Here is a 13,655-nt window from a genome sequence, read left to right as displayed (position 1 = left end):
CAAATATTACCTTTTTTTTTTTTTTAACATGGCCAGGCACCGGGAATCAAACCCGGGTCTCCCTGACTTCGCAGGTGAGAACTCTGCCAGTGAACCACTGTTACCTGCCTGCACATGTTACCTTTTGGTACATGAAGAGTATATCAGTTTACTAGGGTTGCTGAAACTAAGTACTACAAACCTGGTGACTTAAAACTACGGAAATGTATCATCTTATGATTCTGGGGGCTGGAAGTACAAAATCAAGGTGTTGGCAGGGCCATGCTCCCTCTGAAACCTGTATGGGAGAATCCTTCCTTGCCTGTTCTAGCTTCTGGTGTTTGCTGGCAATGCTCAGCATTCCTTGGCTTGTAGATGGATTATTCCCATCTCTGCCTCCATCTCTAAATCGCATTCTTTCTTGTTTCTATCTTCACATGATATTCTTTCTATGCCTCTTCTCCCCTTTTTATAAGGATGCCAGTAATATTGGATTAAGGATCCACCATTCTCCAGTATGACCTAATTTTAATTTAACTAATTCCTTCTGAAATAATCCTATTCCAAATAAGGCAACATTCACAGGATGGGGGTTAAGACTTGAACATGTCTTTTGGGGGGACACAATTCAACGCATAACAAGTTCTTGGCAGCTTTATTTTTCCATGGAGCACAGTTTCTTCTCTTTCTTAAAGTGCTCCTTTTGTTCCTAGTTTTATCCTTAGCAGAGACAGAAAGAACTCTGTTATTTAAAGACTAAGTTCTTTTGAAGATTTAGTTCTATTTATTTTATTTTTTCTATCTCTTTAATTTTCCTAATGATATTGCCTCTCCTGGAAGCTTCTAGTTGTTTGATTAGATATAGGCATCTTTGTATGACATATACTGACTCCCCAAGCATTGTTCATGAATTTAGTACATGTACTAATGAATAAGCATTTTTGAGAGACTGCATTTTGAGATGCTTGATAGTCAATGCTCAGTTGATTTCTACAGTGGTATTATCTAATTATTTGAATATTTTATTTATTTTGACCTTATTTTATAAAAATGAGTGGGAAACAAAAACATTGATACTAATGATAAGAAGTACAGATCTCATAGGTTAAACATAGGGGAGATGAAAGATGGAAATCATCGGGTGCTAGTTTTCAGTCTCAGTCACAACCTGATTAGCTGTAAGTTCAAGCATGAAAGAAAGAAACAATCATAGACCATGTTTGGAGACTGGGAATGTGAAATGCTGGGAATATATTGGTGAAGATTATATATAAAAGGCAAGAAATAATTAGGGATTTTATATAAACACTTTAGATTTCAATATATAGCACTCCCTTTGTGTGTCTTTTTAGCTTATACATATATGGCATTTTACACATTTTCAGGGATACATTATGAAACAAAAGTAGCTCGTCTGGTAACAGTTTTTTTAATATTAATGCATAGAATATGACACATTGTATAAGATGATACTTTCATATTAAAACTACATTGACTTTAAAATATATCTGCATTTAACTTTTTTTTAAAACAGATACTAAAGTATCTATAAGGCTTTTAATTATGAGAGTTCAAGATGGAAGACTTGCTCAGGGAATGCTTTCTTTAAAAAAAAAAGAATGGCTATTAACTTTTTCAAATAAAATCTCTTTTATACCATGCTAAAAAAAAATTCCCAAAAGGAGTGAAGGAACTAGGATTTCCTCACCATTCTTGGCTTTCCAGCTTATTCTGAATTCATAATAAACTTGCTAGTATAATATGAAGTCTAGTGACTTTATAACTACATAAGGCTACTTAGTGTATTGACTGATTTCATTATTCTGTAGAGGAAATCAGTTCAAATGTAATAGAATAGTTCAGTTTGAGGAGTAGTGGCCCTATTTTCCCTTTAATGCCCATATCCCTTCCTAGTAGAAAGCTTAAGGTGTTAGGAAGATGCATTAACTCTTTCAGATCAGTAGGACACCTCTTATTTTATGTAATAATCATTCATTTTTTGAGAATCCTAATTCTTAATCCAATATTCAATTTATCAGAATATCTTTCCTTAACATTCTGGATAAAAATAACTTATTCTATAAAGGATTTATCAGTTTTCAGAAAAATATATACAATAAAGTGAACTTATCTTGAAAGCTGTAGTAGACATAATTTTGCTTTCTTTTGATGATTCATGAGGCGTGGTATGAATTATGTTATTATCTTTTATTATAGTTGTAGTAGATATAGGGTATTTACCTCATTACTCTGAGTTACTTTAGAAGACATTCCCCTAATAAAATCTTGTTTACTCATAAAAATATTAAATATGCCCCCTACTTTTTTATCCCAAAGTACAATTTATTGAAATTGTATATAAATGAGAACTTATTTTAAGGGACTTTTCATATATTGATCAATTTAGAAGGGGTTTACTAATCTTGCTTGAAGCGATGGTTTCTCATATTCATAGCAGTCATTCATTGAACAGCCATTTATTGAGTGCTATGCCATGTTCCAGTCAGTATCTGTCTGATGGACATACAAAATTGAATAAATGAATAAGACAAATCTGTGCTTTCAGGGACTTCTTAAATATACACCAGGGGAGATAGGTAAACAGGTATATATTATGAAGTGTTATAGGTGCTATGAGAAAAAGTCCAAAGTACAGTTGGATTACGAAGGAGCAAACGGGTGATTATACTTCTTTCATACATGGACGAAGTATGAAAAACATCATAGAGGCTATTTATTCCAAAACAAATAGATGGGAAAGGTTATTCTGGGCAGAGGGAGAAGTAAAAGCAAAGATCGAAGGTAAAAGAGAAGATGGCATTTTGGGGAACGACAAATAGTTTGGTATGACTGGTGCTGGATTGTAAGATAGGACTTGGGAAGAGTTGAAACCAGGGGTCAAATCTTGGAGGGGCTCAAATACATTAAAGATTTGGGGTTTATTTTAACAGTGAGGAGAGTGGTCTTGAAGGTTTTGAGGAGGGATTTACAAGGTCACTCTAGTGTGAGTATAGAAGATAAGTTACTTGCACATAGACTAGTCCAGACTAGAGACGATGATGCCTGAATTAAGGCAGTATCAGTGGCGATGGAGATAGAGAGAATGGTTGGAGTTAAAGAGGTATATCTGCCAAGATTTGGTGACTATGTGAAAGATAAGGAAGAAAAGTTAGAAATCTAATGTAATTCCAAAGTTTCTATCTTTGACTACAGTGTGTTGGGTGGTGCCATTAACAAAGATGAGGAGTATAGCAAGAAAAGGAGTAAACTGAGGGGAGTGAGAGGGACTCACTAATGAGGTTATTTTAGACATATTGAACTCAACAAAGTCCTCTGGGACATACAAATGTATTTCTTCATTTAGTAGTTAATTGTATCCTAGTGTGAAATTTAGAAGGGGGGGGCCTGTGCCTAGAAGTATCACCATGGAGGTGGGTGGCCATTGAGACAAAGGAGATAACTCGGGGAATGCTTTCAAATAACAAGCTGCAATAATTAACATATTAGGCTTATAATAAATATGATCATGTTAGGTTTTCTGAGACCATTTCTCAGAAGGTAGAGACATTTTAGGGTGATGTGGATCATATAACTTTTCTCTAAGTGGTGCCTCTTAGTTACTGCTAGTCACATTGGACAAAGTCTCTCTCTAGGCTCTAATGTTTATGGTACCATAAAAAAATGCTGAAGTGCTAAAAAAAAAAGTTTTTAAGTGCCTAGATTCTAACAAAGGACATTATCTTCTATGGTCAACAACATATTACTACAGTTCATGGTTCTTCCTTTCTTGTAGTGTGTAGTGCCATTAATTTTTAGTCTTGTCAGGATAATTCTGTAAAGTAACTTAGTCTTTTACTTGAAGGAACCCTATATGTCATGAGCATTTAAAGTCTATTGTAATATAGTAGCAAGTAGTGTTATAAATACAGTAGCAAGAATTACTTTCCTTTGAGATGAGGAAAGTTGTTGATTCATTTCCATAGTAGTAGCTGCTAAGCAGTCCTGGACAGCTTGAAGTTAAATACAATGGGGAACTAGTCAAAGCACTCATATTTTTGTAGAATTGTAAATATATTTATTTTGTTCCTTATGGGATAGAATAAAACAAATGTATTAACCCCATGCTGTGAATATTAATTTTTTCATGATTTATGTAGTTTGTTTATCGATGGACACTTTTACAACAGGATTTATGAAGCGGGGTCGGAGAACAACACAGCAGTTGTGGCAGTAGAAACTCACACGATACACAAAATTGAAGAAGGGATTGGTAAGTGTTTGTTGTTATCTAGTACTTTTGACCTTAGCTTCCTTAGTTGAGATTTTGCTATTATGCTTTATGTCCCAGGCCCCCTTTCTCTCATTATGCTCTAACAATGCTGTACTTTTAGAGAAACCCACTGATGGGACTGTCAGTTGATAGCAGTTGTTTAGCATCAGTTTGCTAGGGTTACAGAAAAGAGTTTTTATCCGTAAAAATTCCCCAAAGAAATTAAAGCCTTCAGGTTGGTCTTTGTCATGAGGGAAGTTGCTGAGGAAGACTGACAAAGTATTGACTGGAAGAAAGTCACTGGAAAGAAAATAAACTTTGAGGTTAGACAGACCTCAGTTTGAATCTCACTTTCTTACTTAGCTGTGTATCCTTAGGAAAATTACTTCACCTTTCTGAGTCCCACATACTTATATGTAAAACAGAGGAAATAATCATTGCCTTAGAGGATGGTTGTAAGATCTAAGTAAAATGATGCATATAAAAGCACATGGCAAAAATAAATAAATAATAATTTTTTAAAAAGCACATGGCACGGTATCTGGCAAATAGTGGGAGCTTCTAAGAGATAGCTGTTACACCAAACTTCTTCCAGAGGATTTCTAAACAGTGTTGTCAAGTATGAACTGTTAACCCCTCAGAGGAACCTGGAGACTATAGATTTTGAAGATAAGCTTTGGGGAAGAGTTGCATGATAAATAACAGATATTTTTTCCAATTTCAGATGCAAGCACTATAGAAGCAAATGAAGATATGGAAATTGCTTACCCCATAACTTGTGGGGAGAGCAAAGCCATCCTCCTCTGGAAGAAGTTTGTATGTCCAGGAATAAATGTGAAGTGTGTCAAGGTAATTTTCTTCTCTTCTTGCCGGGGCCTATTTTGTAGCTCCTTGTTTTTGAAAGGTGTGGTTTCAGTGCTTCTTCTTTTCTTTTCACCATATCAAAGTTTTTTTATCTTTTATTTGTGTGTGTGGCTATAGCTCCATGTTTCACAGTAGAAACAAATGAGGACTTTGGAGTGAAATTGACCTGTATTGAGCCACTGGGCTCAAGTTCTGTGAAAGCAGGAAACTTGTCTGCTTATTCATCAATATCGCCTCAGCACATAGAAGGGTACCTGTCATATAGTAGATGATAAATAAATATGTGCTGAATGAATGAATGAAGTTCCATCTCTATCACTGACTAACTGAGTGACCTTGAGTAGGTTATTTAATATTTCAGAGCCTCATATGTTAAAATGAGAATGATCATATGTATGTAATGCTAGAATAATATATATGCTAGGAGATTTAATGAGATAATATCTTAAAATATCTTGCACTTCTGTGCATTGTGGTAAAGTATATTAAAAATTATTATTGATAAAAATAAAATAATCTTCATGAGAACACACTGTAGAATGATTGTTCATTCTGTCTCCATTGGCAGTGCCACTAGATAATAGTGACCATGAATGGCATCATCCTAGAATCATTAAGGATTCCAGAGTTTTGAGGCTCTGTAGTGCTATTGGTTTCTGTCATACTTTTCTGCCACACCATGAATTTTATCATTAGAGCTGAATAGATAACTTCAGTTTATGTGACCAGCCTTCGTAACACTGGCCCCAACCATCTGATTCAGATCATAATGGAGTCTAGAAGCTAATCAATAAATTCATCTCTGATCTTCCTCATGTCCTATAAGGCTTTGTGCTAGGAAAGGGAACTGTCCTTAAGGAAAGGATCATCTCTAGCTATAGGGCAGGAAGCTGGATAATATAAGGCTTAGACTTAAGCCTTAGTCTCAGTGACTTAGACTGATGCCTGGGTATCTTTGTACCTAACAAGTAGAGTTATCATCACTTTCTTTTCCCTCTTGGCCTGACCAAGTTGACACTGGATTATTTTGGACTTTTCTTTCAACTTTAGTTCAATGATCAGTTGATCAGCCCCAAGCATTTTGTTCATCTAGCTGGCAAGTCCACCCTGAAGGACTGGAAGAGAGCTATTCGTCTGGGTGGAATCATGCTCAGGTAAGCTCTAATGGCAAATACACACCTTTCCATACCCTTTGGGACTTAATCATGGGAGATTCCAGAGAATCCAGTCTTTTCTCTTTAATTTGAGATTTTTATTCTATTTCAAGGATTGACTTGAGCAATCCATGAATTTATTTGACCTTCATCAACTTATTCTTGAAATTCCAGGAAAAGAAGGAAGACTGAATTAGTTTAACTTTTGCCAGCATCTAGGACAAATTTTTCTAGATAATTCTGGATAGAATCCTCTCTGGGCAGAAAGCTCAGGAGTAGATGACAGACCTGCTTGAGATCACCAAGCAGAGTCAAGTCCAAGCCAGGTGCCAAGGCATGACAGCCATGGAGACATTTAGGCCGACTAACAAATCAGTAAACTGGTGAACTAAAAGGGTGCTGTTAATAAAAACAATTGTGCAGTCCCTCCTCCCATCCTCCCACCTTTTTTGCAGCAAGTTTTCTATTACAATCTTTTCCTTCAGATAAAGATTACCATAGATTTGGTATTCCTTGAATACTCACCTATTGATAGAAAATTTTAAAATGTGGTTAAAAATTAAAATTTCGGGTGGGCCACGGTGGCTCAGCAGGCAGAGTGCTTGCCTGCCATGCCAGAGACCCGGGTTTGATTCCCGGTACCATGCAAAATAAAAAAAAAAAATTAAAATTTCTCCACAAAACATGTGTCAAGAGCCTTTAAAACATCTTACTCTTTCCTTTTTAATTATTTTTAAATACTTTGTCCAAGAAATAATCTATAGTGCTTGTAGAGATTCAAGCATAAAGATGTTAATTATAGTATTTTTTATTATGGTAAAAATTGCAGTTTGCCTTAATATACATCTAAAGTAAATTATGACTTTTCTATATACATATGAGTGTACATTATAGGATATTAGGTGGCTATTAAAATATTTCTGAAGATTTTTAGAAATGAAAATGCTTATGATATAAAAGAAAGAAGGTTATAAGATTATATAGTGCAGTTTTAGCTATGTTAAAAACACACACATGTAAGTATAATTTACTCCAGTAAAATATGCCAAAACATGTATATTACCTCTGTGGTAGAATTTTTTTTATTTACAGATACTCTGCACCCACCAAGCAAACACTTCCCCTTATACCCTCTTCCTATATCCTGGTAACCTCTAATCTACTTTATATCCCTGTGAATTTGCTAATTCTAGGTATCTCACATAAATGATATCATGTCCTATGTCCCTTGCTTTTAAAATTTTTTTTTATTGTGAAATATAACATATATACAAAAAAAGCAATAGATTTCTAAGTACATTTTAACAAGTAGTTATAGAACAGATTTTTTTTTATTAATTAAAGAAAAAAAGAAATTAACATAACATTTAGAAATCATTCCATTCTACATATGCAATCAGTAATTCTTAACATCATCACATAGATGCATGATCATCATTTCTTAGTACATTTGCATCGATTTAGGAAAAGAACTAGCAAAACAACAGAAAAAGATATAGAATTTTAATATAGAGAAAAAATAAAAAAAATAATAATAGTAAAAAAAAAAAGACACAAACAAACAAACAGACAAACAAAAAAAAAAGCCTATAGCTCAGATGCAGCTTCATTCAGTGTTTTAACATGATTACTTTACAATTAGGTATTATTGTGCTGTCCATTTTTGAGTTTTTGTATCTAGTCCTGTTGCACAGTCTGTATCCCTTCAGCTCCGATTACCCATTATCTTACCCTGTTTCTAAGTCCTGTAGAACAGATTTTTTTAAAACTTTTTTATTGTATAGTATTACATATATACAAAGCAAAGAATAAGAAAAGCAATAGTTTCCAAAACACTCTTCAACAAGTAGTTACAGGACAGATCCTAGAACAGATTTTAAAGTTTGTAGAGGTTACAGTTCCATAATTTTTCGTTTTTCCTTCTTACTGCTCCAAAACACTAGAGACCAAAAAGAAATATCAATACAGTGATTCAGCAGTCATGCCCAGTTGTTAAATCCTATCTTCTCTGTTATAATCCTTCTTCTTTTTAAATAATATGTATATATGTACATAAAGGCAATAAATTTCAAAGTACATCGGAACAGTTAGTTGTAGAACAGATTTCAGAGTTTGGTAGGGGTTACAATTCCACAATTTTAGGTTTTTATTTCTAGCTGCTCTAAAGTTCTGGAAACTAAAAGAAATATCAGTTTGATTCAGCACTCATGCTCATTTGTTAAACCCAAACTTCTCTGTATAGCTCCACTATCACCTTTGATCTTTCTCCCACTCTTTAGGTTTATTTGGGCTATGCCTATTCTAACTTTTTCATTTTGGAAGGGGCTGTTGATAATATGGGATAGGGGAATGGAATTAGTCAATGTTCTGGAGGGGCTGGCCCCTCAACATTTCAGGACTTATCTGGAGGTTGTAGGTTTTGGAAAGTTACCTTAGTGCATCGAACTTTGTGGAATCTTAAATAATGCCCTAGGTATTCTTTAGGATTGGCAGGAATGGTTTTGGTTTTGGTTTGGCAAGTTATGATAGGTAGCAATGTCTAACTGAAGCAAACCTAAGAGTGACCTCCAGTACAGTCTCTTGACTCTATTTGAACTCTCTCAGCCACTGACACCTTATTTGTTACACTTCTTTTCCCCTTTTTTGTCAGGATGGCATTATTGATCCCACATGCCAGGGCCAGGCTCGTCCCTGGGAGTCATCTCCCATGCCTCCAGGGAGATTTTCATCCCTGGATGTCATGTCCCACATCAAGGGAAGGGCAATGGTTTTACCTGCAGAGTTGGGCTTAGAGAAAGGCCACATCTGGGCCACAAAAGAGGTTGTCCCTTGCTTTTTTTACTGAGCATAATGTTTTCAAGGTTATTCCATGTTGCAGCTTATCTTAGAATTTCATTCCTTTTCATTGCTGAATAATATTCCATTGTATGTATGTACCACATTTTGTTATCCATTCGTTGTTGATAGACACTTGGGTTGCTCCTAACTTTTCGCTGTTGTGGATAATGCTACTATGATAATTGGTGTCAAGCATATATTTGAGACTCTGTTTTATTATTTTTGGATATATACAGAATAGTAGAATAGCTGGGTCATGAGTTGTTCTAGTTTGCTAGCTGCCAGAATTCACTATTACCAGAAATGGAATGGCTTTTAAAAGGGAGAATTTAATGAGTTGCTGGTTTACAGTTCTAAGGCCGAGAAAATGTCCCAATTAAAGCAAGTCTATAGAAATGTCCAATTTAAGGCATCCAGGGAAAGATACCTTGGTTCAAGAAGGCCGATGAAGTTCAGGGTCTCTCTCTCAAGTGAGAAGGCACATGGCGGACACAGTCAGGGCTTCTCTCTCGGCTGGAGGGAACATGGTGAATACAGTGTCATCTGCTAGCTTTCTCTCCTGGCTTCCTATTTCATGAAGCTCCCAGGGAGGCGTTTTCCTTCTTCATCTCCAAAGGTCACTAACTGGTGGATTCTCTGCTTCATAGTGCTGCAGCATTCTCTGCTCTCTGAATCTCTCATTCTCTAAAATATTTCCTCTTTTATAGGACTCCAATAAACCAATCAAGACCCACCCAAATGGGTGGAGACATGTTGTCCCTTAATCCAGTTTAACAACCACTCTTGACTAAATCCCATCATTCAGGGAGATGATCTGATTACAGTTTCAAACATTCAGTATTGAATAGGTATTCTACCTTTATGAAATGGGATTTATATTAAAACATGGCTTTTCTTAGGGGGCATACATCCTTTCAAACCAGCTCATGAGTTAATTCTGTACTTAACTTTCTGAGAAACTACGATGTTGCTTTCCACTTTGGCTGTACCATTTTTCATTCCCATCAATGCATTAGAGTTCCTATTTCCCTATTTCCTCTCAAACACTTATTACATTCCTTTTTTTTTCAATAATAGCCATTCTAGTGGGCATGAAGTGATATCTCATTGTGGTTTCAATTTGAATTTCCCTTTATGGCTAATGATGTTGAACATCTTTTCATATGTTTATTGGCCGTTTGTTTATCTTCTTTGGAGAAATGTCTATTCAAGTCATTTGTCCTTTTCTTTTAACTTTTTTATTGTATAATATAGCATATATACAAAGCAAAGAAAGAAAAAGCAATAGTTTTCAAAGCACTCTTCAACAAGTAATTACAGGACAGATCCCAGAGTTTGTCATGGACTACCATACCATTATCTCAGATTTTTCCTTCTAGCTGTTCCAAAACACTGAAGGCTAGAAGGAATAAATATTTTTTTATCATCACAATCTACTTTTTTGTGTGAAAAATAACATATACAAAAAAGCAATATATTTCAAAGCACATTGCAACAATTAGTTGTAGAACAGATTTCAGAGTTTGGTATCGATTACAATACCACAATTTTAGGTTTTTACTTCTAGCTGCTCTACAATACTGGAGACTAAAAGAAATATCAATATAATGATTCAGCAATCATATTTATTTGTTAAACACTACCTTCTCTGTATAACCACACCATCACTTTTATCTTTTTCCCACTCTTTTGGGGTATTTGGGCTATTCCCATTCTAACTTTTTCACGTTGGAAGGTGCCGTCAATAATATGGGGTGGGGAGATGGAACTAGCTGATGTTCTGGAGAGGCTGGCCCCTCTAGGTTTCAGGACGTATCTGGTCCAGGGATTCATCTGGAGGTTGTAGGTTTCTGGAAAGTTACCCTAGTGCATGGAACCTTTGTATCATTTGCCCGTTTTTAAATTGGATTGTCTTTTTGTTGTTGCATTGTAAAAGTTATTTAACTATTCTGATTATTATGCACTTATCTGATATATTTACAGCCATATTTTCTCATTCCATTGGTTGTCTTTTTAGTTTCTTGATAATATCCTTTGATATGCAAACATTTTTTATTTTAATGAAGTTGAATTTACTTGTATCTTTTGTTGCTTGTGCTTTTGATGCCATATCTAAGAATCTATTGCTGAGTCCCTGATCGTGATGATTTGCCCCTATGTTATCATCTAAGAGTTTTATGGTTTTAGCTTTTGTATTTATTTTGTGCAGGAAGGGTCCAGCATCATTGTTTTGCATGTGGTTATCAGGTTTTCCCAACACCATTTGTTGAAGAGACTATTCTTTCAGGATTTTTTTTAAAGGGTAGTTGTTTTCTTCTTTATAGTTTTCTGTATTTTCCACAGATATGTTAAATTTTGTTTCACATATTATGCTTATAGTGAGAGACACATAAACATTATTAAAAAAGTTTTTTTCCAGATAGTTTGTTTGGACAAACAGTAGTTGAATAAAAGTGGGGAGGGATACCTTTAACCTTCATTTTTATTGTTCTTGATCTGATTTATTTGACCAGAAAGACAAGCATATACCAAATTTCCCCAAATCTAGAGAGAAATCAGAATGCCTAAAAAATCTTTAGTGAAAACAGGGCGGGCCGCGGTGGCTCAGCGGGCAAAGTGCTTGCCTGCCATGCCGGAGGACCTCGGTTCGATTCCCGGCCCCAGCCCATGTAAAAAACAAACAAACAAACAAAATACAATAAAACAAGAAAATGTTTAAAAAGATGTTTCCCTTTCTTCCTTCCTTCCTTCCATCCTTCCTTCCTTCTCTCTGTCTTTCCTTCCCTTCCTCCCTAAAAAAAAAAAAAAAAAATCTTTAGTGAAAACAAAATGACATTATAACACAGTCTACTATAATTAAAATACCTCATGTTTTTGTTCTTCGACCATAATAACAACATCTGGTAGATCCACTTTTTGGGATAATTTCTAGTGAAAGTTTAGTATAATCAGCTTTGTTTTCTATTTATAGGAGACTTGGTAGTTATCTATTTTAAATGAAAAAAATCTCTGAATTTATCTCTGAAAGTAGCAACAGACCTTGTTTGTCTAAGAATACTAATATATCAGACTCTCATCACAAAACTGTAATTCATCTGCAGCATTTCTCAGTTGTATGGGAATATGAACTAGTCTTTTCCTCTTTCAGGATGGGTTTCAATGAGAGTCTATGAGGAAGCTCAACCATTGTCAGGAGTATATATCTAAAGATTAGTGATAACAGGACATAGAACTGAGTATCCATAATGTGAATACAAGGGAGGGAAGAGGAGTATTCGTACATGTGGGTAGGACCAGTGAAAACTTTATAACTCCAGTTAGAATTTTTGCAACCTAATGACTCTTAATACTATCGAGTTTCACGAATCAACAGAATAGACTCAACAGTGTTTATCGCTGAGGCCTAGTTCCCTCTAGATGAAGTGGAGGCTGAACTGGTACTTCTTGTCTCCCTTTGCACAGGAAAATGATGGATTCTGGTCAGATTGACTTTTACCAACATGACAAGGTTTGCTCCAATACCTGCAGAAGCACCAAATTCGATCTTCTGATCAGCAGTGCAAGAGCTCCAGTGCCAGGACAGCAGACAAGTGTGGTGCAGACACCCACTTCGGCCGATGGTAGGGGGTAGGAAACCACCTGAAAACCCAGTGTTTTTCAGCAGCACTTTTTCTTCCCATTTCTCCTTTTTGTTCCATAATTTCAATTCTTGTGTCATTGAACATTTTTGTAAGGTATGGAAAACTTGGGTGGGATTCCATGTTTTGGAAACAGACCTCTTGTTTTCTCCCAAGCAAGTCCTTATGCTTAGACTCCTTTCCTCATTTCTTTCATACAACATATGGTAAGCACTAGACATATGGTTCAGTAGTTATAATAGTTATTCAGTGACTGCTTTGATGTTAGTAGGCCTATCTGTGTTGAACTTAGACTCTGCTGTTCTACTTGTAGCCAAGGCAGGAAGATAGATTAGAATAATGAATATTTTCCTAGCCATTGAACTGAAGTGTATCCATGACAATACATCATTGGCTGGGCTGGACTCTTGAAACCCTGTTATAAGGATCAAAGTGCTCTGCCTGGAAAGGGTCCAGATTAGAGTCCAGGAAAAATGTAGTTATGTGAGATTTTTTTTTTTTTTACATGGGCAGGCACTGGGAATCAAACCCGGGTCTACAGCATGGCAGGCAAGAATTCTGCCTTCTGAGCCTGCCTGCCATGTGAGATTTTAAGGATTCAGTTAGTCTTGCTGGAGACTTACCACAGCTGGAGAGAATATGTCTCAATTACTGACAGAAGATTTATAAATGGGCTTGACAGATTCACAAGAATGTAAAGGATATAAAAGTTAGCATGTAATTATGTTAAAAATTACCTCTCAAGATTTCTGACTAGCCCTAATGTTCTGTGAGTAACCAGTGAGTGAGTAGAAGCCAAATCTTTTGGAATTTAAATCCTTCCAGAGAAATATAAAGCATTTAGCAGTTTGAATTTTGGTCACTTGATTCCTTTACCTGAAAAGTGAAAAATGCTCTGAAATTATTTAGTTC

General features: G+C 35.6%; 1 protein-coding gene across 13 annotated transcripts in view; it reads left to right on the top strand.

Annotated features, from left to right (window-relative positions):
* The window catches only part of GMEB1 (glucocorticoid modulatory element binding protein 1), a 55,349-nt gene that overhangs the window by 25,377 nt on the left and 16,317 nt on the right, over positions 1 to 13,655 (top strand). For 12 of the 13 annotated variants that reach the window (XM_077150588.1, XM_077150583.1, XM_077150589.1 and 9 more), the window contains 4 exons: positions 4,137 to 4,249; positions 4,974 to 5,098; positions 6,164 to 6,267; positions 12,568 to 12,725. In XM_077150588.1, the coding sequence (XP_077006703.1) occupies positions 4,137 to 4,249; positions 4,974 to 5,098; positions 6,164 to 6,267; positions 12,568 to 12,725 (500 nt within the window). The remainder of the gene's footprint in view (positions 1 to 4,136; positions 4,250 to 4,973; positions 5,099 to 6,163; positions 6,268 to 12,567; positions 12,726 to 13,655) is intronic. The other variant, XM_077150590.1, reaches the window with a different exon arrangement.

The sequence above is a fragment of the Tamandua tetradactyla genome, chromosome 2 (assembly GCF_023851605.1).
Source record: "Tamandua tetradactyla isolate mTamTet1 chromosome 2, mTamTet1.pri, whole genome shotgun sequence".
Classification (NCBI taxonomy): domain Eukaryota; kingdom Metazoa; phylum Chordata; class Mammalia; order Pilosa; family Myrmecophagidae; genus Tamandua; species Tamandua tetradactyla.
The sequence above is the reverse complement of the archived record's forward strand: the minus strand, read 5'-3'. Positions and strand labels throughout refer to the sequence as shown.